This window comes from Heteronotia binoei, chromosome 1 (genome assembly GCF_032191835.1).
Source record: "Heteronotia binoei isolate CCM8104 ecotype False Entrance Well chromosome 1, APGP_CSIRO_Hbin_v1, whole genome shotgun sequence".
Taxonomy (NCBI): Eukaryota; Metazoa; Chordata; class Lepidosauria; order Squamata; family Gekkonidae; genus Heteronotia; species Heteronotia binoei.
Window position 1 is genome coordinate 242,932,798 of NC_083223.1, and position 26,461 is coordinate 242,959,258.

Genomic DNA, 26,461 nt, shown 5'->3' on the forward strand with positions numbered 1-26,461 from the left:
TGTCACCCCTCAGTCGACGTTTCTCCAAGCTAAAGAGCCCTAAGCGTTTCAACCTTTCTTCATAGGGAAGGTGTTCCAGCCCTTTAATCATTTTAGTTGCCCTTTTCTGAACTTTCTCCAATGCTATAATATCCTTTTTGAGGTGCGGCGACCAGAACTGCACACAGTACTCCAAATGAGACCGCACCATCGATTTATACAGAGGCATTATGATACTGGCTGATTTGTTTTCAATTCCCTTCCTAATAATTCCCAGCATGGCGTTGGCCTTTTTTATTGCAAACGCACACTGTCTTGACATTTTCAGTGAATTATCTACCATGACCCCAAGATCTCTCTCTTGGTCTGTCTCTGCCAGTTCACACCCCATCAACTTGTATTTGTAGCTGGGATTCTTGGCCCCAATGTGCATTACTTTGCACTTGGCCACATTGAACCGCATCTGCCACGTTGACGCCCACTCACCCAGCCTCAACAGATCCCTTTGGAGTTCCTCACAATCCTCTCTGGTTCTCACCACCCTGAACAATTTAGTGTCATCCGCAAATTTGGCCACTTCACTGCTCACTCCCAACTCTAAATCATTTATGAACAAGTTAAAGAGGATGGGACCCAGTACCGAGCCCTGCGGCACCCCATTGCTTACCGTCCTCCACTGCGAAGACTGCCCATTTATACTCACTCTCTGCTTCCCATTACTCAGCCAGTTTTTGATCCACAAGAGGACCTGTCCTTTTACTCCATGACTCTCAAGCTTTCTAAGGAGCCTTTGATGAGGAACTTTATCAAAAGCTTTCTGGAAGTCAAGGTAAACAACATCTATCGGGTCTCCTTTGTCCACATGTCTGTTCACCCCCTCAAAGAAATGTAACAGGTTAGTGAGGCAAGATCTTCCCTTGCAGAACCCATGCTGAGTCTTCCTCAATAACCCGTGTTCATCAATGTGCCTACTCATTCTGTCCTTGATAATGGTTTCTACCAACTTTCCCGGTATTGAAGTCAGACTGACTGGCCTGTAATTTCCCGGATCTCCTCTGGAACCCTTTTTAAAGATGGGGGTGACATTTGCTACCTTCCAGTCCTCAGGAACGGAGGCAGATTTCAATGAAAGATTACAGATTTTTGTTAGAAGATCCACAAGTTCAACTTTGAGTTCTTTCAGAACTCTCGGATGTATGCCATCCGGACCCGGTGACTTATTAGTTTTTAATTTGTCTATTAGTTGTAGGACCTCCTCTTTTGTCACCTCAATCTGACTCAGGTCTTTCAACACCCCTTCCAATATTAGTGGTTCTGGGGCGGGCAAACACTTCTCATCTTCCACGGTGAAGACGGAGGCAAAAAATGCATTCAGCTTCTCAGCCATTTCCCCATCCTCCTTCAGTAATCCTTTTACCCCATGGTCATCCAAGGGCCCCACTGCTTCCCTGGCTGGTTTCCTACTTCTAATATATTTGAAGAAATTTTTATTGTTGGTCTTTATGTTTTTTGCAATACCCAGAGTGCACTACAGAGTCGCTGCCACCATTGTACTGTGCATTTGACATGTGCCATGCAAAGAAGCTAGTGAATCCAGAAAAGTACATCTATTCCCTCCATTCCCATCTCATTCCATGTTTCCTCTCAAGCAGGACATTGTCTGTGGGGATATTTTCACCATGCTAGCCCTTCGGCCATATTTGTTTCTAAACTAATACTTTTAGTCTTTCCTCGAAATGAAGTGTTGTTCCAACACTATTTTACCCCAACTCTCTCCCACCACATCTGCACAATCCACTTATCAGTTTTGGGTCTCTTTCATCCCCATCCCTATAATTTAATCTAAGATCTCTCTAAAGAAGAACCTGGCCATTTGTGTGCTCTGCCCCCTGCATGGCACACTGACATCACAGAATAAAGCATCACATACAGGTACCATTAGCAACGGTTCAACCTTTTGGGTTTTAGTAAGGAGATTGTCTACTTTTAGTTTCTAAGAAAAATCTGCACAGGCAATAACATTTTAGGAATAGCAAACTTCAACTTTCAGTGCAGTCCTAAGCAAAGTGACAACCTGTATCAGTCATTAGAGTCAATGAGCTCGAAAAGGAATAATTCTGTTTAGGATTGCATGATATGTGCAATTGTACTGTGCAAATACAGAATTTATTATTGGGTATGTAATTTAGCTTTGTTTCACTTAACTCCCCCCAAGTTTCTAGCCCCTGTGACCAGAAGACAGATTTGAAAGTGTATGGGCAATACCTCAGGGCCTGCAAGACTGAACTGTTTCGAATGGCATATAACATCTAACGGGAGAGGGCTGCCACCACATTTGGATCCATAGCGCTTTTATTACTAACTGCCCAGGATCTGTGCGCGTGAGAAAGAAAATATTACATGATCCGCCTGAAGTAGCACCATTGTCATTTATCGGATTGTTTTATTGTTTTGATATTGTTTTTGTTTACTGTCTATTTTATACTGTTAGCTGCCTTGAGTCTGTACAGAATGGGCGGGATATAAATATAACGTAAACAAATAAAAATAAAAAATACCAGTTGAGATCTCAGAAACCAGAAGGTGGTCTGAGGTCATCCCACAGTTAAGGAGGGAGGGTCTGGTGCTATGAATAGCTCTTTGCCTTTTCTTCCCGTGTCTAGGAGGAAGAGAATAAACTGTACACAGTAAGCAAACATATGCTAGTTTGCCTGATTTTATAGGTTTCAGAATTCAGTTTTTCTGGGCATAGAATTCTGGCACAGTGACACAAGCATGATAAAAATCTTATACAGCCTGCAATCCTTGTCGCATCTATACTCCTAGAACAGGATCGGAACAAACTCCTATCAAAGCAGCTGCAGCCAAGAAGCAGCCAGGACAAGGCCCGCCTGCCACAGCACCACAGTTGAAAGGCAGCACCCTTATACCAAACCCTTCCTTGGTCCAATTTCGAGACAGCAAGTGTTTGAGCAACCACCAGAACTTCCATGGCTAAGCACTCTCCAGTGCCTTGCCCACAAACCAGTGTGTTGATGGAGACATCCCAGAGAGAAGCTCTGCCTCCATGGGAGGCAGATAAACAACTGCTGGCTTTTGCCCTGCAAGGAAGGAAGCTACTCACAGCTCCGGCACCTGATAGGCACTGCAGCAGTGAGCTCTTCATATCGCGGGACTCTGACAAGCCCTCCACAATGATGCAAGTCCATGAGCCAGCAGTTTCTCTCCCTCCTTTCCCTTCCATTTGTCTTTCTGAAACAAACCACTTTGCTGTGTGCTGTGTCATCCACACACAACAGGGAATCTCAGAGACCCTGTGCTGTGTCATCCACACACAACAGAGAATCTCAGAGACCCTGCTTCTCCCCACAAAAATGGGATCCAGGCATTGCTTTCAAGACCAACTCTTAAGTCAAGTGAGGGGTTAAAATTATCACATTTGATTTAAGAAGGCCAGGTTCAGATACCATGCACACCAGACCACACCCTCATACTTTGCATTACTTAACCCCAAAGCTATTACAAACCTACACCGACAAGGTTAAAATGATTGTTCCCCTACCCAGCTGGCCTTTATAACATGCGGCTCACACTTTGGCAGAAACCCAACAGACTGTATCCTACTCTTGGGATCTTTCTACCTCTGACGGTTGCATTTGGTTATGCTTGGAACAGAGCAAGTTCAGAAATGATCTGAGTTTGGATTGTAGACTACATCAACCCAAAACTGTTTTACTGGTTTGCTCCTTAATTTCCGCTTGGTTGTCTACCATCTTTGTCAGTCTGATACCCCGGCATAATATACTTATAATATCACTTCAAAAGAAGCTGGTTACAGAAAATCTCTCATAACTAGAGAGGTACATTTTGGCACAATCATCCTATTAGAACACAAGTCAGCACATTCTTATTGACATGTTCTGTTTTACCAAAGCATAGTTTTACCACATAGACCAGAGACTGTCTGTACACTACTAATCTTGGGCTTCCTCTTCTTGGCTTTGAAATCATACTTTGGTGCTCTCCTACAATTTGCCACTACAATATGTCTGGCAATTCACTTAGTTTGTCACTGCAGCCTGCATTGACCCATGAACACTTGGAGCTGCCTTATGCAGAAACAGGCCATTGGTCCATCAAGGTCAGCATTGTCTGCTCTGACTAGCAGCAGCTGTCCAAGGTCTCAGGCAGAGAACATAAGAGAAGCCATGTTGGATCAGTCCAATGGCCCATCCAGTCCCATGGTCACAGTGGCCAAAAAAACAGGTGCCCTCAGGCGGTCCACCAGTGGGGCCAGGACCCTAGAAGCTCTCCCACTGTTGCCTACCCCCGAGCACCAAGAATACAGAGCATCACTGCCCCAGACAGAGAGTTCCATCTATACCCTGTGGCTAATAGATGGATCTCTGCTCCATATGTTTATCCAATCCCCTCTTGAAGCCATCTATGCTTGTAGCTGCCATCACCTCCTGTGGAAGTGAATTCTACGTGTTAAAGGTCTTTAACATCACCTACCACCTGATGGTGTTAAATGGAGATGCTGGGGACTGAACCAGGACCTTTGACATGCATCCTGAAGAAATAGCAGCAGCACCATGAGGGTTGGATCACAGAATCACAGAGTTGGAAGGGACTTCCAGGGTCACCTAGTCCAACCCCCTGAACAACACAGGAAACTCACAAATACCTCCCTGCACACACACCCAGTGACACCTACTCCACACCCAGACGATGGCAAAAAAAAACAACCTCACTAGGAGTCCTGGTCAAACTGATCTGGAGAAAAATTGCTGCCTGACCCCAAAGTGGCGAACAGCATTCCCTGGGTGTGTAAGGGAAGGACGCTGAAATGTCTGTCCTCTAACTCTGAATGTTCATACTGCCTGTGTGTTATACTGGCCTGAAGAATTTTGTATGCCACCTTGAGGAACATACATGGTGCAAAGGCCTAGTGAAAATCATGGAAATAATAATTCATAATTATTGTATGGCATTGTGTGTAGTACAGCCAGGAGATCCTAAGACTGTAACCAGAAGCTCTAGCTCTTTTAGCATTATGCACCACTAGGTGGCAAGCTAGACTTGTTTTTAAGGCAAGAGATGTTTCAGAGGTGGCTTGCCATTGCCTGCTTCTGTGTTACACCCCTGGTATTTCTGGGAGATCATCTATCCAAATACTAGGCACGGCTGACCCTGCTTAGCTTCTGAGATCTGCCAAGATCGGGCTATCCTGGGCTATCCTGGTCAGAGCATCATCAAAATGAAATAAAGCAACAAGGGTGAACTTCTGATCCGAGTCCCACAGGGACTCCCAGGCATGGGAGCAATTCACTCCTCCTGGCCTGTATCAAACTTCAAATGAGCATACAATGATCTATACAATGAGCATGATTTAAGAGTTGGACCATTGGTCTATCAAGGTCATCAGGTCTCCAGGGTCTCAGGTCTTTCAAATCACCTACTTCCTGATCTTTTTATCTGAAGATGGCAGGGCTTGAACCTGCCATCTTCTGCTTGTAACATGGGTACCTTCCAGCTCTTCTCACTGGAGAACATTAGCTCACTCTAAAGTTTATTACAAGCCTTACACCAAGTTGGATCATTGGTGCATCTAATTCAGTACTGCCTCCTCTGGCAGTGGTTCTCCAATACATCAAGTAAAGAAAGATTGTGCACCACTGATTTCAACCTTTCTCCCCACTGAAGACTAAGGAGGTAGACTTTCAGAAAAGTTTGGTTCCAAGAAATATATCACTGAGGTGATAAAAGTTCACAGATATTTATACTACCATGACTAGCAAAAATCAGCTTTCAGAATTAGCTCTCAGGGGTTACACATTAGCTTCAAACACGTCACAAATATTTTATCTTCCCCACAAGTGTTAGCAAAAAGGAAGTTTCAAGGCAGCTTGGAGAACAATGATCTTTAGGTACAGCTCTCAAGGCTGAGAAAACATCTGCACACATTAACTGGCTGGACTGGGGAGAGAACCCAAACAAACTTCAGTTCACTGCTTGTCAGCCTAGCAAACCAACAGTCAGCAGCTCACATAAGTAGGTATCATTATTCCATATTCAGTATGCCCACTGATGCCATAAAGTGACCATTGATGCTTATCCCATTGGGGGAGGGACTGCAGTTCAATGGGAGAAGGCATACTTTGGAAGTCCTAAACTTAAGCCGTGGCACACAGCAGGTGTTTCAAAAGACTTTTGCCATTCTGCTTAAGGCTGACTCCTCTCAGCTTCCCCACTCCATCTTGTCCAATTCCAAGCATCTATCCAAGCGGGTTTCATGAACCCCAGCATTACCTTTTCAGAAATCAAAAGTGTTCTGTCTGTTCTTCTGCCTGTGACCCTGGAGAGCTGCCGCCAGTCAAAATGGACAGTATTGAACATACAGTATAGATGAATCAATAGCCTGACTCCCTATCAGATAGCTCTGTATGTTCATTGTGTGGGTGCAGCCTATCAATGAGCATGTGTGAGGTCTGAGGTTCAGTCTCTGATGTCTCAGGTTGAAGGACTAGGAAAGACCTCTATCTAAGACCCTGGAGAGTCACTGTCCGTCAAAATAAATGGTAAAACAGCCATGACCTGGTTAGCCCAGGCAAGCCTGATCTCATCATCTCTCAGAAGCTAAGCAGGGTTGATTGCCCTTGGCAAGTACCTGGAACGGAGCCCAAGGAATACTAGGGCTGGGATGCAGAGGAAGCAATATAAGCCACCTCTCTGGAAAATATCCTAACCCCACTAGGGGTTGCCAGAAGTCACCATGATTTCCAGGCATGCAAGAACATACACACACAAAAAAAAAACTTTAACAAATGGTAAAGCAGACCAACAATCTTTGGAAGGCAATTGCATATGTTCATGCAAAAAAAATTATATACACATTTAGTTTGTGACAATCACACGGCACACCAGAAACACATCTCCCCCCCCCCCCATCTGAAACCATTTGTTTCTTCTTGGCTAATGCCAAGCAGTATTTCACAAGCCCTAGGATCATAGCTTTTCCCCCATACCTGGGCACAACCAGATGAAACTAAACCTCCCAAACTCACTTCTGTAGGGTGTCCTTTTAACCACCATCAAGGAAAACTGCACTATTCAGTCATAATACTATTTAAACTCAAGGAAGGACCAAACAAATAAACTTCAGGCAGCCTCCCCAGCATACACTCCCCCCCGCACCCTTCACCAAGACACACAGAGGATAGGCATTCATTCCAATTATCAGAAGAGGTCAGACCAGTACCAAAGTTTCACTCTCTCTCTCTTTTTTAACCAGCTCATTTTAGAGATGGGAAAGCCAACTAAGAGTGAAATCCTAAGCAGAGATACACCCTTCTAGGCACCACTGACTTTACTAGAATCAAAAGGCTAACTTTGTTTAGGATTGCACTGTTCAGGGTTATAGCCCGTCAGTGTCCCCACTCCATCCTCCCACTACCACTCCATTTCCTAACTACAGCCCTCATTCCATGCGGCTTTTCTCCTTTTAGGGGTCAGAAGGGATCTGCCTGTCTCTTTGAGCAACAGAAAAGCTAGCAGGAGCAAAGCCTACAAAATAACAGTGCTACTTCTTGCCATTTCTATGGCTTTATTTATTTTAATTATATCCTACCCTCCTCTTAATGGGCTCAGAGCAGCTAACAACCAATAAAACAACATCAAAATATAAAACTTAAAGCAATCCTATACAATAAAATAGACAATAAAATTACAAAATTGATGGCCAACAACTATTCAAGATCTTCAGTGGTTATGGCGCTCATGATGTTAGTGCAGTGGTGTCAGCCAAGACTGTCAGTTCTGTGCTGTGGCAGCTGACTACTGTTATTCACTAAAAGAAAGACGAAAAAGTTCAGTCTTTCAAGCCCTGAAGGCTTTGAAGTATTCAGGGTGCTTCATGTATGCTATTTTGGGAATCCCTACAAGAACCCTGTAAAGTAGGTCAAAAATGACTGTCCCTATATTGCAGATGGGGAGGGTCAAGAAAGAGTAGCTTGCCAAGGATGACTAGTGATTTCATGTCTCAGGTGGGATTTGAGCCAGGAACTTCCTGATTTACAGTTCAATCTCTTAATCACTGAACTACATCTCAGTGATATGCCCAAAACAGCTCCCCTACCTGCCCCCCAAGAGTCCATGGCTGCACTGGATTTGAAACCAAGCCTCAGAGGTCTAAACACCACCCTTTATCTAAAAGTAACATAGCAGTCTTTACAATTGTCAAATATAGAGCTTAAAAGATATTTCAAATTCATAATGCTGGATTTTTTAACACTAACCTTCTGATAAACAGGAGGGGAGGAGCTTTCAAAATACTAAGGCACTTGCACCAAATGTTTAGGTGCCCAGGGCATCCTTCCTGCCATTCAAAATGAAAAACACACTATGCAGCCATTGCTGATACTCCTAGGGGGTCTGAATCAGTATGTTTTTTAAAAATAAAAGCTTATTCTATCCAACTTCTACAAGCCACCTTGAATGCTCTGAACATTACCCACTCCAGCTGAAACCATATTCCCACAGCAGAGCCCACCCTTGCAAAGATCTGGATACAGCAACTGTTCACACCTTCCTTTGGTCACACTCCCATTTGCAAGCAGATTCCCGCCCCCCCACCTCCCAGCATGGCACACCCCAGTGTGTCAGTGGTATGACTATATCCCATGCCACAGACGCATCAGCAACCTCTTTCTCCTCCCAAGACACCACCTTCTTCCACTGCAACTCCTTTCTTGCACACATTTGGCATGCTAAAATTCACATTCCTGCCGCATCCCCCTTAAAAAGATAACATTTTCTAACAGTATGTAAAAAGGCCACTGACAGTCCAGTTCACAACTCAGCGATGTCAAAACTGTTCAGCTGAAGCCAGTTTGAGTGCACTGTAGACAACAGGACTATTCAAGTTCAATTTGAACCATTCATTTAGCTTTAATTGGACCGTTGACTGTTATCTGAGCATCAGTCGCCTCACTGAAGAGTGGGTTCAATTTCCCAACAAAAGTTAGCGTAAATGAAGGAAGATCCCTAGCAAGTCTCTCCCCCAGCTTTTCTTTTTTAAAAAAAACCACTCCATTTGTGGCAGTCTGGAAAAGACTACCCAAAGGAACCACCCACAAAATTATCAAAAAAGAATCAATCGTCTGTCTCTTTACTAATATCACAACTGATATAATTTCATTTGCCAAGAAAAACCCAGTCATAAAGTCGCAAACATCTGACACACCAGCACTTTAAATCCCACATTTTGAGCAAACCAAGATTTACTTGTCTATGCTGTCTGAAGAGAACACGGGTGATCGGCAGATCTGAGGTACAATAGTCCCCTCACTGTTCACGCTCTGAGGAATCATCACCACGACCTAACCCAAGAACATATTTGTTGGGAAGCAATTCAGACAAGGCAGTTTCACTTGATAAACAGAAGGCTGAGATGAACAGAGCTCTTTCACAGTAGCCAAGCATTGCCCAAATATTTGGAAAAATCCAAAAATAACATCCAAATATCACATCTTCCCTTTGGATTAAGTAACCCAGAATCACCACTTGGTTCCGTACCAACAACCTAGTGCAGGGGGAGGGGTTATCATCCCGCTTCTGTGCCAAAAGGATATAAAGTGAATTAAAAGGTAACTAGTCTGTGATAAATGATCCTGAGTATACCCAAGTAAGGGACTCTTCTCTGTCTCTTTGCCCGCCACTTCTGTTTCAAGGAGAAAAGTGGGGAGCACCCATATCTTCGTATTTTAAAACTTCTCCTCTGCACCCAACCAAAACCCAGAACAAAACGAAATAGCTCGTTGAAAATATTTTACCCTCCTATGGTCAAAAGAAAAGTCGTCCTCTTTTGCCCTCTGCCTCAACATTCTCCAACGTCATCCGAGGTACATTACGTATTCTCAAAAGAACCACTGTTTTTTAACCCTCCCCCCTCCTCGCTGTAAATACTAGAGTGAATTTATCCAGCCATACCAAAACAAAACCAAACGTAAAGGAAAGGGGGGGGGGCACAATCTCTTCCTCTTCTTTTTTTTACAAGATCAACCACCCTCAAAGTTGCCAAGATCATGCCCTTCTCTGCCCAAAAAAACACTCACCTTTAGGTCCGGGCTGCTGCCTCTCCACTTGACCATTTAACAGCAGAAGTTGGGGGGTGGGGATCCCCCCAGTCCCAATGTGAAAAGCAAAGAGATTTGGGGGGTGGGGGCTTCAAAATAAAATATGGGGAAGTTCCAGAGAGAGAGAAATGCTTCAGGCTCCCAGCACCTACTCGCCCCCGGCACCTAAGGGAGAAAATCCCCCTCCCCTCACTTCCCACTCCTTCCTGCTCTCTTTGGGGCTCAATCAGACCAGACTGACTGTCTTTGTCTGTCTGACAAGCGCCATGTTGATATCAACATCCAAGCTCCCACCTGCTGCCGCTATGAGACTCTGGGACTTGTAGTTCCCACCTCCCAAGGGTGAAGGGGAAGGACTGCCCGCCTAAAACTACCACTCCCGACAAGCTCAGCTAGCACTATTTCGCCAATGGACAACTGAATAAGGGAACGCAAAGAGGAGCGAGAGACTACAATTTCCAGTATGCTCTGGGAAAGAGCGCCCATGACATCATTCTGACATGGAGAGGGTTGAGCAAATGAATGTACTACATGTACCAGGATGCTGTGGGAGAGGCTTAGGTCAGGAAAGGGAAGAAGGATGGTTACAGTAAATAGAGCCGGGTAAAGCATGAAGCTGGTGAGTTGGAGAGACAGTTATTCCCTCTCAAATACTTCGAGCTGTGGGAGGGACTACGAGGGGTCGCTCCAAATCCCTGGACTGTTGTGGAGAGGGGTGTTTCAGTTGGATAACAATTAATTTAAAATATGTTTAAGGTCTTTATTTGATGGTGTTGAAAGAATGATTGAATGCACAGTAATGATAAAACTCAGCTTGCCAGGGCTAAGCTTCTGAATTGGTTTTCAGAACTGCTGTTCTAAGTCTTTGAACTTCTCAAATCCAAGGTACTATTTCCAGAAGTAGCAAAAAATAGTCAAGAATCCTGTGGCACCTTAGCGGCAAACAGGTTTTTATCCTAGCACAACCTTTTGTGGACTAGAGCCCATTTTGTCAAGTCCATGTGTATGGATCGCCTCCCTTCCCCGCCATAGACATACTGCCAATTGTATATCAATCAGTATATAAAAGATGAAATAGACTTTTAAGCTTTTTTCACATGATGTTTGTGGCACGTGTATATTCTGTTGATTGGCTGAAGTCCATATCAAGGAAAAGGAAGGAGTACTTCATGTAATCAGCATGTAGGTCCCTGTTTTGATTGCTTAGAAAGGGGAGCTTCCGTATTTGAAGGCAGCCTAGCACAGATTACCAGGTACTAGGGACAATTGGTTTAGCTTGACCTTGATCTAATGATGATCCATCCAGCAAGGCTCCTTTTTTATTCTAATGCTAATGCAAAAGAGTAAACCAGAGAAATCTGTGTTAAAATCAAATTATAAAGACGTCACATTGATTTCACTTGTGAGATTTAAAAAACATAGTTGAGTCTCCTGTTGTGTATGAATGTGGTTTTAAACAGAATAAAAAGAGGATAATTGATTTAAGTCAAAATGCTAATCACTGCTGTTTTACAACTGTGGTAAATTTTATTTAGTTAAACACTGCCTTTGGCCCCAGAGTGCAAAATTACTCTTTTGTCTCAGCTCATTTGTCTTTCAGTTTGTCTCTCACACACGTCCATTCTCACCTATTGATTACAATTTAATATATTGCATTGGTAAAAATCTCTGAAAAAAGAACGGGGTTTATCAGACTTGCCTACTTTGGAGATAGCTCATTCTCCTCTTGTCTGTTGGAAGCTGATTTATGGCTTTAACATTTAGTGTGTCAACATAATCCTTGTGTGCATCCGTAGCTCATAGGTGGCTGCAAGAACTTGCCTCCCCCTTGAGGGTGTTCCCCAGCTTCAAAGAGGTCAGAACTCAAAGTGAATTGCTCTACCTCCTTTTCTCTTCCATCAATCAAGGGTATGGGCAGTAGATTGGAGGATGCTGCTTCTTGGTTGCATTCACACTACACTACACTAAATAATAATAATAATAATAATAATAATATAATAATAATAATAATATTTAATTTGTATCCTGCCCTCCCTGCTGAAGCAGGCTCAGGGAGGCTCACATAGCATAACATAAAATACAAACATTACAATAATAAAAGCACACTGTTTACACAACATATTATGTATTACAATTAGTTTATATATACTATTACATTAAAACCATCAAATTCAGTTCCAGCAAATTAGTTTGGTGCTACAGTCTCGATGTTACTCATTTTACAATTTTTCATGACGACGGTACAATAGATTCCACATTAAGAAAAAGCCGGGTAAAGCATGAAGAATAGCAAAAATCCGGATGTAAAACGCATTAGTTAGTGTAGTGTAAATGCACCCCTTGAGCCCCAGCCATTTCTGCTAATAACAGTAGGTGGCTCTACTTTACCGAAGGATCGTTCTCCTCTCTCACTCCTGTCTTTCAAAAGATATACATAAATACTTGAAATCTGGAAATTAGTTTGAATTGATATGCGAAATTCAGCCATGTTGCATCACCCACTGCTTCTTGGTCCTCATTGTTCCTTTGCTGTTGCTAGTTTATAATGCTGCTGTTACTTGCAAAATCCTCTTCTCAGGGTCTAAATTAATCCAGGCCTAACAACCCCATGTTTTTGCCATGTCATTGTCTTCTTCACACCCTCTGTATGATTTTGCCAGACCTGTTTTCTTCTTGGCTGTTTCTCAACTCTGTAGTTTTTGCTACCTGTTTCCATAGGCTCCCACTTTTTGAGGTCCTTGGCTTCTCTGCCATGTTTTTGGTTGCTACCCTGCAACTGAAGACTCTGGCACTTCTGTCTCCTGCCCTTTGCCTTATGTACGGTCTTGTTTTTGATTACTCTTAGGGGTCTTAAGAGCCCCTTTCTACTTAATCCCTTTTAAAATTTCTTTTGTTTCCCTGTTTCTTCAAGCCTCATTCCCCACCTACCATTTCTTCAAGCTGCTCTTTCTTAACTTATTACCTATTTTTCACCCTTTCTTCAGCACACTAGCCTCTGGCGTTCCTGAACCTTTTCCCAGTCTTTCACTTGCCCCTTTGTGAGGCTTCAGCATGAGCCAAACTGACACATTGTCCTTCCCTCACAGAAGTTGGACTGCTGTTTGAATCTCTGAATGCTTATTACATGTTAGGTTTTTCCCTGGGCCCATGCAACCAAACATGCATTGCAGCTTCTGTGCTGGGAGTTTAATCTGAGGCACATGCAGGTCTGACTCAGATCAGAATTACAGGGAGAGGTGGCTGTAGATTTCCTTCCATGCCATTTTTCCAACTTGAATAGTTCCAGGGTCATGCTATTTGCCCTGTAGAGAGCTCCATGTACTCTGATGGGGTAAACTCCATGTACACTGATGGCGTAATGTAGTGGTTAAAGTGCTGGACTTGGATCCAGGAGACACGTGTTCAAATCCTCACTCTGCCACTGAAGCTTGCTGGGTGACCTTCTGCCAGTCACACATCTTTAGCCTGATCTTCACAGGATTGTTGTGAGAATAAAGTAGAGGAGAGAAGAACGATGTAAGCCTCTTTAGGTCTCTGTTGGGGAGAAGAAGACCGTAGATTTATACCTCATCCTTCTCTGTGAACCAGAGTCTCAGAGCAGCTTACAATCTCCTTTATCTTCTCCCCCCACAACAGACACCCTGTGAGGTAGGTAGGGCTGAGAGAGTTCTCCCAGAAGCTGCCCTTTCAGGGACAACTCTTGCGAGAGCTATGGCTCACCCAAGGCCAAGTGGAGGAGTTCTAGATAAATAATAAACAGCCACTCCCCCTCCTCACAGCTGTTTTCAGACTTGGAAAACAACATGGTGGAGGCTTAAACCCCTTATATTCTTGTGCTGTGGTCCCAATCCGAATCAGGCATGTGCATGTCTGGAATTAAGTATTCAATATGGATTTTGTGGAATATGTTTGTGAGGACCTTGTGTATGTATTTGTGGGGGGGGGGGGGGAAGTAACATAGTTATACCCTGAGTAACTGAACATTGAGGCATCCCACCCCACTCAGCCAATCAGTGCTGGCTGCTTCACTGTCATAGAAGCACTATACAAGATAACTAGAATATGCAGGGTGTGTTCTCACACATGAATTTTGTGCAATAGATGTGAAAATGTCTTCTTTTTCATTTTCTTTAGCCATCGGGGTGTCTTGGATTCTGTGTGTACAAAATGTCAACTGCCTATCTGACAAGTGATTATTTCAACATTTACAATACACCTGCCAGGGTCTGCTATAAGTCAAGGACACTCAAGCCTATGCCTATATAATGTATTTGTTACACATTCCCCACCTTTCTAAGACCTGATTACCTTTGGAAGAGAGAACACTGGAGCCATGAGGATTTTGTAATATTTGCCTAGCATGACAGTAAATCTACTCCACATCAGATCCCTTGAGGGAGATCCTGCAGTGCATGTCAGAGCAACTCAGATCTCCAGCTCACATGCTTGTGTCTTAGTCTCTTCTGGAAGCTAGACTGCTATTTCTTCGCATACGGACACCATACATCAGGTGTGGCCAAACTGCGGCTTGGGAGCCACATCTGGCTCTTTCACACATATTGTGTGGCTCTCAAAGCCCCCACTGCCCCATTGGTTGGCTTGGAGAAGGCAGTTGTCTCTTTATATCACTTTATATCAGCCAGTTTGGTGTAGTGGTTAAGTGCGTGGACTCTTACCTGGGAGAACCAGGTTTGATTCCCCACTCCTCCACTTGCACCTGCTGGATTGCCTTGGGTTAGCCATAGCTCTGGCAGGAGTTGTCCTTGAAAGAGCAGCTGCTGTGAGAGTCCTCTCAGCCCCACCTACCTCACAGGGTGTCTGTTTTGGGGGAGGAAGATAAAGGAGATTGTGAGTCGCTCTGAGACACTGAGATTTGGAGTGGAGGGTGGGATATAAATCCAATATCATCTTCTTCTCCAAGCCAAGCCAACCAGTGGCTTGGAAAATGAATTTAAAAGTTAGTTGCTTTCTTTCCACTCTCCCCCTCCCCATCTATTTGATTTCCTTCCTGCCTGCCTGCCTGCAGCTCTCAAGCATCTGATGTTCATGTCTTGCGGCTCTCAAACATCTGACATTTATTCTATGTGGCTCTTACGTTAAGCATGTTTGGCCAGGACCAGATCTACATGTTTTTTGAGGGGGGAGGAATTAAAAAATGATGCCCCCTTATGGGCCATTCTATCTTATGGTCCCATAGAATACAATGGACTCCATACCCAATTGGCACCCCGCCCCCTCTGTCAGCGCCCGGGACAAGCACCCCCTCTGCCCCCCCTAGATCCGGCCCTGTGTTTGGCCACCCCTGCTATACACCCTATCTCCTCTGCTGAGGGGTGTTTGGATAGAGCTGTTTCCTAGAAACACAGCTGTTCCTTTTGCCAAAAACTCTGGCTCCCCCAACCTTCCATTTTGGGCTGAGCCCATAGGCTAGACCCATTTGCACTTTGTAGGCTTCAGACTGGCAACATCAGGATTAGAAATACAAGTCCTATTCACAAGTTACATTGAACGCAAGTACAATCTGTGTATTTGGTTTTTCATTCATGCACTGAGTAGTTCTCATGTTACTCTCAGTGCACATGCAGCTGAAAGTGTGATTGAAATGCCATATTTATCCAGGCACTGGTTCTCAGTTTCATTTGTAAAGCAGAGGTACGGTTCATTCTTGCAAGCAGATGTATGCACATCCATGCAGGTTATATATTCATTCACTGTATTATTTATTTATTTATTTTTATTTATCAGATTTATACCCCGCCCTCCCCCGAGAGGCTCAGGGCGGCTAACAACAGTTTAAAAACATTAGCAAATATTAAAATTAGATTTATAAAAACATTTCCATGTATATTAAAAATCTGAGATGGCAAGCTTCTATTTTCCATTATTCAGTTTCAGTTTATTTCAGTTTATATCCCGCCCTTCCCACCGAAGCGGCTCAGGGCGGCTCACAACATAAGATCTAACAAAGATTTTGGTTTTAAAAATACATCAATTTACAACAATTAAAACAGTAAAATAATAAAACAAATAAAACAGCGATCTGTCAGAATACTACACTACAACCTTCTATAAAGTTTCCAATGCCAGTTAGTTATAGGCCAGCCGGAAGAGGGCTGTCTTACAGGCCCTGCGGAACTGGCCAAGGTCCCGCAGGCCCCTCACCTCTTCCGGCAGCTGGTTCCACCAGCAAGGAGCCATTACCAAAAAGGCCCTGTTCCTAGTGGATTTCAGACAGGCCTCCTTTGGCCTGGGGATAACAAGCAGATTTTGAGAGCCTGATCTCAGTACTCTCTGGGGAACATGTGGGGAGAGACGGTCCCTAAGATAGGCAGGTCCTAGGCCATATAGGGCTTTAAAGGTAATAACCAGCACCTTGTATCGGACTCGGTATATTATTGGCAGCCAGTGCAGATCCCGGAGCCCTGGCCGGATGTGCTCCCATCTTGGGAGTCCTAATAACAGCCGGGCAGCGGCGTTCTGCACTAACTGCAACTTCCGGGTTTGACACAGGGGCAGCTCCTGTGCACTAACTGCAACTAACTGCAACTTCCGGGTTTGACACAGGAGAGCCAGTTTGGTGTAGTGGTTAAGTGTGCAGACTCTTATCTGGGAGAACCGGGTTTGATTCCCCACTCCTCCACTTGCACCTGCTGGAATGGCCTTGGGCCAGCCATAGCTCTGGCAGAGGTTGTCCTTGAAAGGGCAGCTGCTGTGAGAGCCCTCTCAGCCCCACCCACCTCACAGGGTGTCTGTTGTGGGGGAGGAAGATAAAGGAGATTGTGAGCCGCTCTGAGACTCTTCGGAGTGGAGGGCGGGATATAAATCCAATATCTTCTTCTTCTTCTTCTCCATGTAGAGGGCATTACAGTAGTCCAACCTCAAGGTGACCGTTGCATGAATCACCGTTGCTAGATCATCATGCTCCAGGAAAGGGGCCAACTGCCTCGCCCGCCTAAGATGAAAAAATGCAGACTTAGCCGTGGCTGCTATTAGAGCCTCCATTGTTAGGGAAGGCTCCAATAGTACCCCCAAACTCTTGACCTTGTGTGCCGCTGTCAGTGGCGCACCGTCAAAAACTGGTAGGGGGATTTCCCTTCCCGGACCATGATGACCCAAGCAAAGGACGTCTGTCTTCGCCGGATTTAGCCTCAGCCCGCTCAGCCTGAACCACCTAGCCACGGCCTGTAACGCCCAGTCCAAATTTTCTGGGGCACAGGCAGGCCGGCCGTCCATAAGCAGATAGAGCTGGGTGTCATCAGCATACTGATGACAACCCAACCCATACCTTCAGGCAATCTGGGCAACGGGGCGCATGTAGATGTTAAACAACATTGGGGAGAGTACCGCCCCTTGAGGCACTCCACAGTCAAGCGTGTGTCTCTGGGACAGTTCACCCCCGATCGCCACCCTTTGTCCCCGACCCTCAAGGAAAGAGGAAAGCCACTGTAAGGCCAACCCCTGAATCCCCGCGTCAGCGAGGCGGCAGGTCAGTAACCGATGGGCGACCGTATCGAACACTGCTGATAGGTCCAACATCACTACCGCCGAGCCGCCTCGGTCCAGATGCCGTCAAAGGTCATCTACCAGGGCAACCAGCACAGTCTCTGTCCCGTGGCCCGGGTGAAAGCTGGACTGATGGGGGTCATTATATTAATTCAGTGAGATTGGCAGTGCTGAAGGTAAAAGCAACCTCCCCCTAACCATTAAAGGCGAATTTGAAAAGTTTGGTCTTACAGGCCATGCGGAACTGTGGCAGGTCCCGCAGGGCCCTGATGTTTTTGGGGAGGGCATTCCACAAAGTGGGGACTGTTACCGAGAACACTCTGTCTCTAATGCTGGTCAATTGAGCTTCTTTCGGTCCAGGGATCTTAAGGAGATTTTGAGACCCTGAACGTAGTGCTCTCTGGGATACGTATGGGGAAAGGCAATCCCGAAGGTAGACAGGTTCCAGGCCATATAGGGCTTTAAAGGTTATAACCAGCACCTTGAAGCAAATCCTGAACGCCACAGGCAAACAATGTAATATGCCACAGGACAATGGCAACAGTTCAATGTATGAAGCATTCTACAGACCAGTGTGTTTCAATGCCCTGTGTTTATTGCATTTCAGGTAACTATATTGAAGCCCGCCCTGTGAAGATAATAATTGCTCTGGAAAAAGGTGTAGATGGCTGTGAAACACAGTTTTGCTGTGGGCAGTATATTGCAAAGTTGAAATGTCTGGAGTCATAGAGTTCAGAGATGATAATAAATGGTGTGGGTTCTTGCTCAGTAGTCTGGCAGTAATTCTGGCACAGAAGTTTGCTTCTCTCCCTTCTTGACACGCAGTTTGGTCGTTCATTAAATCTGATCTCATTCTTTCAGTACTGCTTGTCCGGACATCCAACTTTACCATGCAACGTGCTCAAGTTCAAATCTACCACCATCATGTTGGACTGTGGGCTGGATATGACCTCCACACTCAACTTTCTCCCCCTGCCACTGGTCCAGAGGTATGCCTTAGCACTTATTAGATACTTCTCACTGTTTTCATTTCCTGTTTTCCAGAGCTGTATTTGGGAAGAGAAATGCAGAGTGGCATAAAATGATAGGTAGCATTGGAAGGCTAGGGCTGGAAGTTGGGGAGGGGGGTAGATTACAAGAGAAGAGGGGAGTATCATCCCATCGCATAAATAGACTGAGTCCACTTAAAAATTCCCTTTATCAAAATAATGTCCTTTGGCTCAGTAGACGGAAAACGTTTTATGGATTTATTGATTTGGTTTTCCAGATAATTTATTCTAAGCTTCAGTAAAGTATTGCAGTAGCGGCCCAACGCAAGTGAGGTCACAGATCTGTCATCTTTCTGGCTTCTTCATGCAAGAGGAGATAAATGGGAGGTAGCTCTAAAGTGCAGGCATGCCAGGCATTCCCGCCCCTCCCTCCCAGTTAACCACCTCTGTAGTTGGCTTTCTACATAGTCAGATGCAAGGCGCATTAAGTATGCACTGGAGGGCCTTTGCTCCTGTTTATGCAAAACAAGGGAAATGTCCATCCTCTTGATGGGCTGTGGGTAGGGAGAGTCTGTATATTACAGTGTCCCCTCTGTGTGTGTGTGTGCATGTACACACACGCGCGCACAGCTATGCATTCTATGGGGCACTTGTGTTTAGAATACTGTTTGTGGTTCTGGCCTCCCCATCTAAAAAATTATGTTATGATGGGATGATGGGCTGTAAAGGAGCAGAAAAGGCTACCTGGCGCAATAGAAATTCTTCTGCTCCTTTCCTAGTGATGGAACTTCAATGAGTCAGTCAATAAAACTGGTTATTGGCAAATATGGAACAGGCAAAAGGAAGTAATTCTTCATAGATAACTGATGGAATTTGTGGCCACAAGATGGGGCAATGGGACTTTTAAAAAAATGGGGCAAGCAAATTTGGCGGGGGGGATTAGCTCTACCCAGGGCCTTTTTTGAGCAGGAACACAGTTCCGGCTGGCTTGGTGTCAGGGGATGTGGCCTAATATGTACATGAGTTCCTGCTAGGTTTTTTCTACAAAAAAAAGCCCTGTGTGAAACAATGGTGATGTCAGGGGGTGTGACCTAATATACAAATGAGTTCTAGCTGGGCTTTTTTCTACCGAAAAGCCCTGGTTCTACTGATGGCTGTTAGTTATGATAGCCAACTGGAACTACCATGTTTAAAGGCCGTATACCTTAGAGTGCCAGTTGTTAAGACTAGCAAAGCAGGAGGACTGTTGCTTTCTGGCCCTGTTTCTGGGCATTCCAGAGGTATTTTACTAGTGGCAGTGGGGAAAAGAATGGGGGATTAAGTAGACCTTGGGCTGATCTAGAAAGCTGGTTCTTATGCTCTTGTGCAGTCTGTCTCTCCAGTATGTCCTCCAAATGTAGCTCTTTAGGTTTTTTTCCCCATATGGGAGAAAATGAAAGGGCGGCAGCATTTGTGTGTGGACAAATTCCCCATCCCCAGGGAGTCCAGTGTTCTTGGGGCATATCCAGGCTTGTGGTTTATTTTCTCCCTTACAACTGAAGAGGAACCATAAAGAACTCACCCAGTCCCTGCCTGCATGTCTCTGCCATTGAGTCTTAGAGTCATGTTTGTGTGTAATGGAACTTTCAGATGTGGCTTAGTAATACATATTGACAAGAGGGAATTCAGAAAAATTTGCAGAGGTGCTTGTTGTACTTTGAGGTCAGACAGGGTGCCTAGAGAGGCTGAAGCCAAAACAGGGCTGGCATGACCGTGTGAGCCACCTATCTAGCTATCTGAAGCATCAATTGAGAGGGAAATGAATTTCTTTTCTGTGCTAAAAAAATTAATACATGTAACAATTACCTGTAATAAGATTGTTGCTCAGTTACTTTATGATATTTGAATGTTGATTGTAGAATACAGAATTTTGTATATTAATAAATTTAATCTGAGGAGGGGAAATTAATAGATTACCTCTTATGTTTCTCTGAACTGAGTGGGAGTGGGCACCAAAGTCATAGTTTGCCCAGGATGTCAAAACCCTTCCTTGGGCTGGCCCTGCCCCCAGAGATCCAACACACCTCCAGTCCTTCCCCCAAGTCCTGGAAATCTTACTTGATGACTGCTTTGAGTTCTAGAATTTCATCCAGCATTGCTTGCTCAGTTGGAAGCTTATCTTCACAGCCATATTGACTAGAAACTTGCTTCTTGCTTCTTTTTTTTAAGTTAAAGTTCAGTTCTCAGGAAGTGGAATCCTGCAGCCAGCACTATCTTCTCCCCCTTCTCTGTGTTCCAGCAAACACAGCAAAGGCTATGCATTGTTAAGGCCAGAGTAAAGTTAAACTACAGCTGGGGGTGGGGGGAAATGTGTGACTACACTGCTCAACCTTTGCAGAAACCTTAACATTCTGGGGGAAACAGGACGATCATTTGGCGCTTCCTCTGCTGTAAGGAAGCTGAAAGCAAAACGGCTGCAATCAAGTCACAGAGAGGCTGTTAACCTTTCTTGTCTGGAGGAGCAACATGTTCACTCCTTTTATTTATGTGGCGGTTTGAGCTGTTTAGGATTAATCAATCGCTTCATTATGGTGTCAGAAGCCCATCAGAGAGAATTGTTTTATTTGGGTGGCTTCTGGTAAGGAGCCTGAAAATTGGGGCGGGGTGGGGGGGAGATTTTCTTTCCCTCCTGCTGCGCTTTCTGTGTTTGCATCATCCAAATGGAACATCTTGCCCTTCTTACTGCAACAGAGAAGTTCTCAAACAAACAGCTCGGCCATCCTCCCCCACTGTACTGTCTCTTAAATTATTATTTTTTTAAAAAAATTACATTCTCATCCTCACCTTTCTCGCAAAGGCATTCAAGGAGATATTCCTTCCCCACCTCAAAACAATCCTGTGGGGTAGGTTAGGCTGAGGGGCAACAGCTGGCCAAGAACAGCAGGTAGTCATCAGGCACCCTGAATGCTAACTGATTTTTGTAGAATAGTTTCTTGTGTGTTCCCTCAGGGAGAATGTTCCAAGATCGTATCTTAATTTTAATGTTTTGATGTTTGCAGCCTTCGGAACCCTATTTGAGCAGAAAGGTAGCATAGAGATACCCCTCCCCTGTTGCCAGTTTGGTGTAGTGGTTAAGTGCGCAGACTCTTACCTGGGAGAACTGGGTTTGATTCCCCACTCCTCCACTTGCAGCTACTGGAATGGCCTTGGGTCAGTCATAGCTCTTGTAGGAGTTGTCCTTGAAAGGGCAACTGCTGTGAGAGCCCTCTCAGCCCCACCTACCTCACAGGGTGTCTATTGTGGGGGACGGGAAGGTAAAGGAGATTATGAGAGTATAGGGTGGGATATAAATCCAATATCATCATCTTTCTGCAACTGTAATTCAGAGGTAAATTTCCTCTGATCATGGAGGTTCTGTATATGCCCCCTCTTTACAGTCATCTGAAGTTGGCACAACTTGCAGCAACAAATTCCATGAATTAGTTATTTGTTATATCAATTAATTAAACACCTTTCATCCAGGGCACCTTAGAGTAATGATTAAAACATCCCCAGTATGGAGTACTTCCATTTTGTCTCTCTTGAATTGAATGGCAAAGCTGTTTTGTTGGGTGACTCTGAGTTATCTAGCATTATGACAGGGAGAAAAAAATGTTCTCAGTTTGCTATCTCCACACCACTCCTAATTTTGGAACCCCCTCTCCAGGTCGCTGGTCTCAAGTGAGCTTCAAGGCCAAATCCATGTTGGTGTTATGCTAGTGTCCACCACCAGGGGATAGTAGTGGATCTCCTTCACACGCACCTGGAATTACTGTTTCCTTTCTTCGCATCTTGCATGTATGGGTCAGGAAAGCCACGCCTCATCTGCTGTTATAGCATCTGAAACCTTTGTTGCAATTGTCTAACTCCTTCTTCTGGCTTGAGAGCCAGTTTGGTGTAGTGGTTAAGCACACTCATAAGAACATAAGAGAAGCCATGTTGGATCAGGGCAACGGCCCATCCAGAACAACAATCTGTGGCACACAGTGGCAAAAAATTTTATATATACACACACACTGTGGCTAATAGCCACTGATGGACCTGTGCGCCACATTTTTATCTAAACCCCTCTTGAAGGTGGCTATACTTGTGGCCGCCACCACCTCCTGTGGCAGTGAATTCCACATGTTAATCACCCTTTGGGTGAAGAAGTACTTCCTTTTATCCGTTTTAACCTGTCTGCTCAGCAATTTCATCGAATGCCCACGAGTTCTTGTATTGTGAGAAAGGGAGAAAAGTACTTCTCTCTCTACTTTCTCCATCCCATGCATTATCTTGTAAACCTCTATCATGTCACCCCGCAGTCGACGTTTCTCCAAGCTAAAGAGTCCCAAGCGTTTCAACCTTTCTTCATAGGGAAAGTGCTCCAGCCCTTTAATCATTCTAGTTGCCCTTTTCTGGACTTTCTCCAATGCTATAATATCCTTTTTGAGGTGCGGCGACCAGAACTGCACACAGTACTCCAAATGAGACCGCACCATCGATTTATACAGGGGCATTATGATACTGGCTGATTTGTTTTCAATTCCCTTCCTAATAATTCCCAGCATGGCGTTGGCCTTTTTTATTGCAAACGCACACTGTCTTGACATTTTCAGTGAGTTATCTACCACGACCCCAAGATCTCTCTCTTGGTCAGTCTCTGCCAGTTCACACCCCATCAACTTGTATTTGTAGCTGGGATTCTTGGCCCCAATGTGCATTACTTTGCACTTGGCCACATTGAACCGCATCTGCCACGTTGACGCCCACTCACCCAGCCTCAACAGATCCCTTTGGAGTTCCTCACAATCCTCTCTGGTTCTCACCACCCTGAACAATTTAGTGTCATCCGCAAACTTGGCCACTTCACTGCTCACTCCCAACTCTAAATCATTTATGAACAAGTTAAAGAGCATGGGACCCAGTACCGAGCCCTGCGGCACCCCACTGCTTACCGTCCTCCACTGCGAAGACTGCCCATTTATACTTACTCTCTGCTTCCTATTACTCAGCCAGTTTTTGATCCACAAGAGGACCTGTCCTTTTACTCCATGACTCTCAAGCTTTCTAAGGAGCCTTTGATGAGGAACTTTATCAAAAGCTTTCTGGAAGTCAAGGTAAACAACATCTATCGGGTCTCCTTTGTCCACATTTGTTCACCCCCTCAAAGAAATGTAACAGGTTAGTGAGGCAAGATCTTCCCTTGCAGAACCCATGCTGAGTCTTCCTCAATAACCTGTGTTCATCAATGTGCCTACTCATTCTGTCTTTGATAATGGTTTCTACCAACTTTCCCGGTATTGAAGTCAGACTGACTGGCCTGTAATTTCCCGGATCTCCTCTGGAACCCTTTTTAAAGATGGGGGTGACATTTGCTACCTTCCAGTCCTCAGGAACGGAGGCAGATTTCAATGAAAGATTACAGATTTTTGTCAGGAGATCCACAAGTTCAACTTTTAGTTCTTTCAGAATTCGTGGATGTATGCCATCTGGACCCGGTGACTTATTAGTTTTTAATTCATCTATCAGTTGTAGGACCTCCTCTTTTGTCACCTCAATCTGACTCAGGTCTTTCAACACCCCTTCCAAAATTAGTGGTTCTGGGGCGGGCAAAAAGTTCTCGTCTTCCACAGTGAAGGCAGAGGCAAAAAATTCATTCAGCTTCTCAGCCATTTCCCTATCCTCCTTCAGTAATCCTTTAACCCCATGGTCATCCAAGGGCCCCACTGCCTCCCTGGCTGGTTTCCTACTTCCAGTATATTTGAAGAAATTTTTATTGTTGGTCTTTATGTTTTTTGCAATATGCTCCTCATAGTCCCTTTTTGCCTGCCTGATCACAGTCTTGCATTTGATTTGCCACAGCCTGTGTTCCCTTTTACTAATCTCACTTGGACTGGTTTTCCACCGCTTAAAGGAGTCCTTTTTACCTTTTACAGCTTCCATTACTTTGTTTGTTAACCACGCAGGCCTTTTCTTATGCCTGTTTGTGCCCTTCCTAACTTGTTAGGGAGAGCCGGATTTGATTCCCCGCTCCTCCACTTTCAGCTGCTGGAATATCGCAGAGCTGTCCTTGAAAGGGCAGCTTCCATGAGAGTTCTCTCAGCCCCACCTACTCCATAGGATGTTTGTGTGGGGGAGGAAGGTAAAGATTGTAAGATGCTCTGAGACTCTGAGATTCAGAGTATAGGGCGGGCTATACATTTAATAGCATCTTCTCCTGTATTTGGTTGTTGTTCAGTTGCACAGTCAAGTCCTACTCTTTGAGACCCCATGGACAAAGTCATGCCAGTCCCTCCTGTGTTCTACCATCCTCTGAAGTCTGCTCAAATTTGTGTTAGTTATATCAGTAATGCTGTCCAGCCATTACATCTTTTGCCATCCCGTTCTTCTTTTGCCTTCTCTTTTTCCCAGCATCAGGATCTTCTCCAGGGAGTGCTCCCTTCTCATTTGGTACAAAGTATTTGAGCTTCAGCTTTAGCATCTGACCTTCCAGGGAACAGTCTGGGTTGATTTCCCTTAGGACGGACTGATTTGATCTTCTTGCAGTCCAAGGAACTCTCAAGATTGTTCTCCAGCACTCACAGCTCAAAAGCATGTATTCTTCTGCGGCCTTCCTTATGGTCTAACTCTCACAGCCATACATTACTACTGGGAATACCATCGCTTTGACTATATGGACTTTTGTTGGCAGAGTGATGTCTCTGCTTTTTATTATAATGCCTAGGTTCGCTATAGCTGTCCTCCCAAGGAGCAAACGTCTTTTAATTTCATGGCTACAGTCACCATCTGCAGTGATTTCCTGTATAGAACAACTTCATCTGGGCCTTGTTGCCTGTATACTTGGATCATCACTGGAGTATTTCTTTGCCTTCATTAACACTGTCTGTATGCAAGGTCTATGGCAGGAACCCTGCCCTAGTAGCTGCCTGTGCTCAAATGCTGGGCTGAATCCAGAGAAACTAAAATTTCTGCTCATGCAAGGCATTTCTACCAGGGATACAGAACATTGCTATATTTCCACACTCTCTCCTGTAGTCCACTAATCTCCTTGAAATGCTCCCGGGAGAGGGGAAAGCTATAGGAACAGTATGAGAAGCAAGTCAGGGATGTGAAAGCAAATAGCAGGAGTTGGTAGGAATTACCTTGCCCCTTCCATTAGTGGAAAATTTAGTCTAGATCCAGCCCACTATTTGTGCTGTCCAGGTAGCTGTAATGGTTCTTCCCTTCTTACCATGAGAAAGCCTCTAATAACTTCAGAAAATGTCATCCTCACAGGTGCTTTTAGGAGACTGCTGCTGTAATCTCAGTAACACTTTCCTGGGAGTAAACCCATGGACTAAAATTGGGTTTAGGGGAGAGAGGAAGAGGCTGTCTTTCTCACTGAGACTCAAGGTAGACTACAAAGTTTAAAAACAACATAGTACAAATGCAAAAAGTGTTTAGAGACATACAACAAAAGCAGTGGATTAAGGTCATCTCACAGAATTAGAAAACAGTGCCATAAAAGCAGCTGTAAGACATGCTATACATAAACAATGGAAAAACAGGATCACAGAGATTAGGGGGGAAATACAATAAGAGCAAGATAATGCGTACAAGGAACAGTTCTGCAAACTACAGGTCTTTCGTAAAAGCATTCTGCTGAACAATTCCAGTTTATTACAGCCCTTTATAAAAATGGCCTCCTGAACTATCCCATTTTTTGCAGCCTGTGAAATGACAGAAGTGTGGGAGCTTTCCTGCACTTCTCAGGCAGCCCATTCCACAAAGAGGAAACCGCAGCAGAGAGTGCTTAGGGATGGGCACCTGCTGATCTTCATTAAAGCAACTTGCAGCAATGGCTTGGATCCCAAG

General features: G+C 44.6%; 2 protein-coding genes across 11 annotated transcripts in view; one reads left to right on the forward strand and one right to left on the reverse strand.

Annotated features, from left to right (window-relative positions):
• The window catches only part of HMBOX1 (homeobox containing 1), a 125,314-nt gene extending 114,901 nt beyond the window's left edge, over positions 1 to 10,413 (reverse strand). For all 10 annotated transcript variants that reach the window (XM_060250240.1, XM_060250204.1, XM_060250197.1 and 7 more), the window contains exon 1: positions 10,095 to 10,413. The gene's annotated coding sequence lies outside the window, so the exon portion shown is untranslated. The remainder of the gene's footprint in view (positions 1 to 10,094) is intronic.
• A 147-nt stretch (positions 10,414 to 10,560) lies between these two features.
• The window catches only part of INTS9 (integrator complex subunit 9), a 107,331-nt gene continuing 91,430 nt past the window's right edge, over positions 10,561 to 26,461 (forward strand). The window contains exons 1-2 of the mRNA XM_060250318.1: positions 10,561 to 10,734; positions 18,480 to 18,607. Coding sequence (XP_060106301.1) covers positions 10,726 to 10,734; positions 18,480 to 18,607 — 137 coding nt within the window. The 5' untranslated portion in view covers positions 10,561 to 10,725. The remainder of the gene's footprint in view (positions 10,735 to 18,479; positions 18,608 to 26,461) is intronic.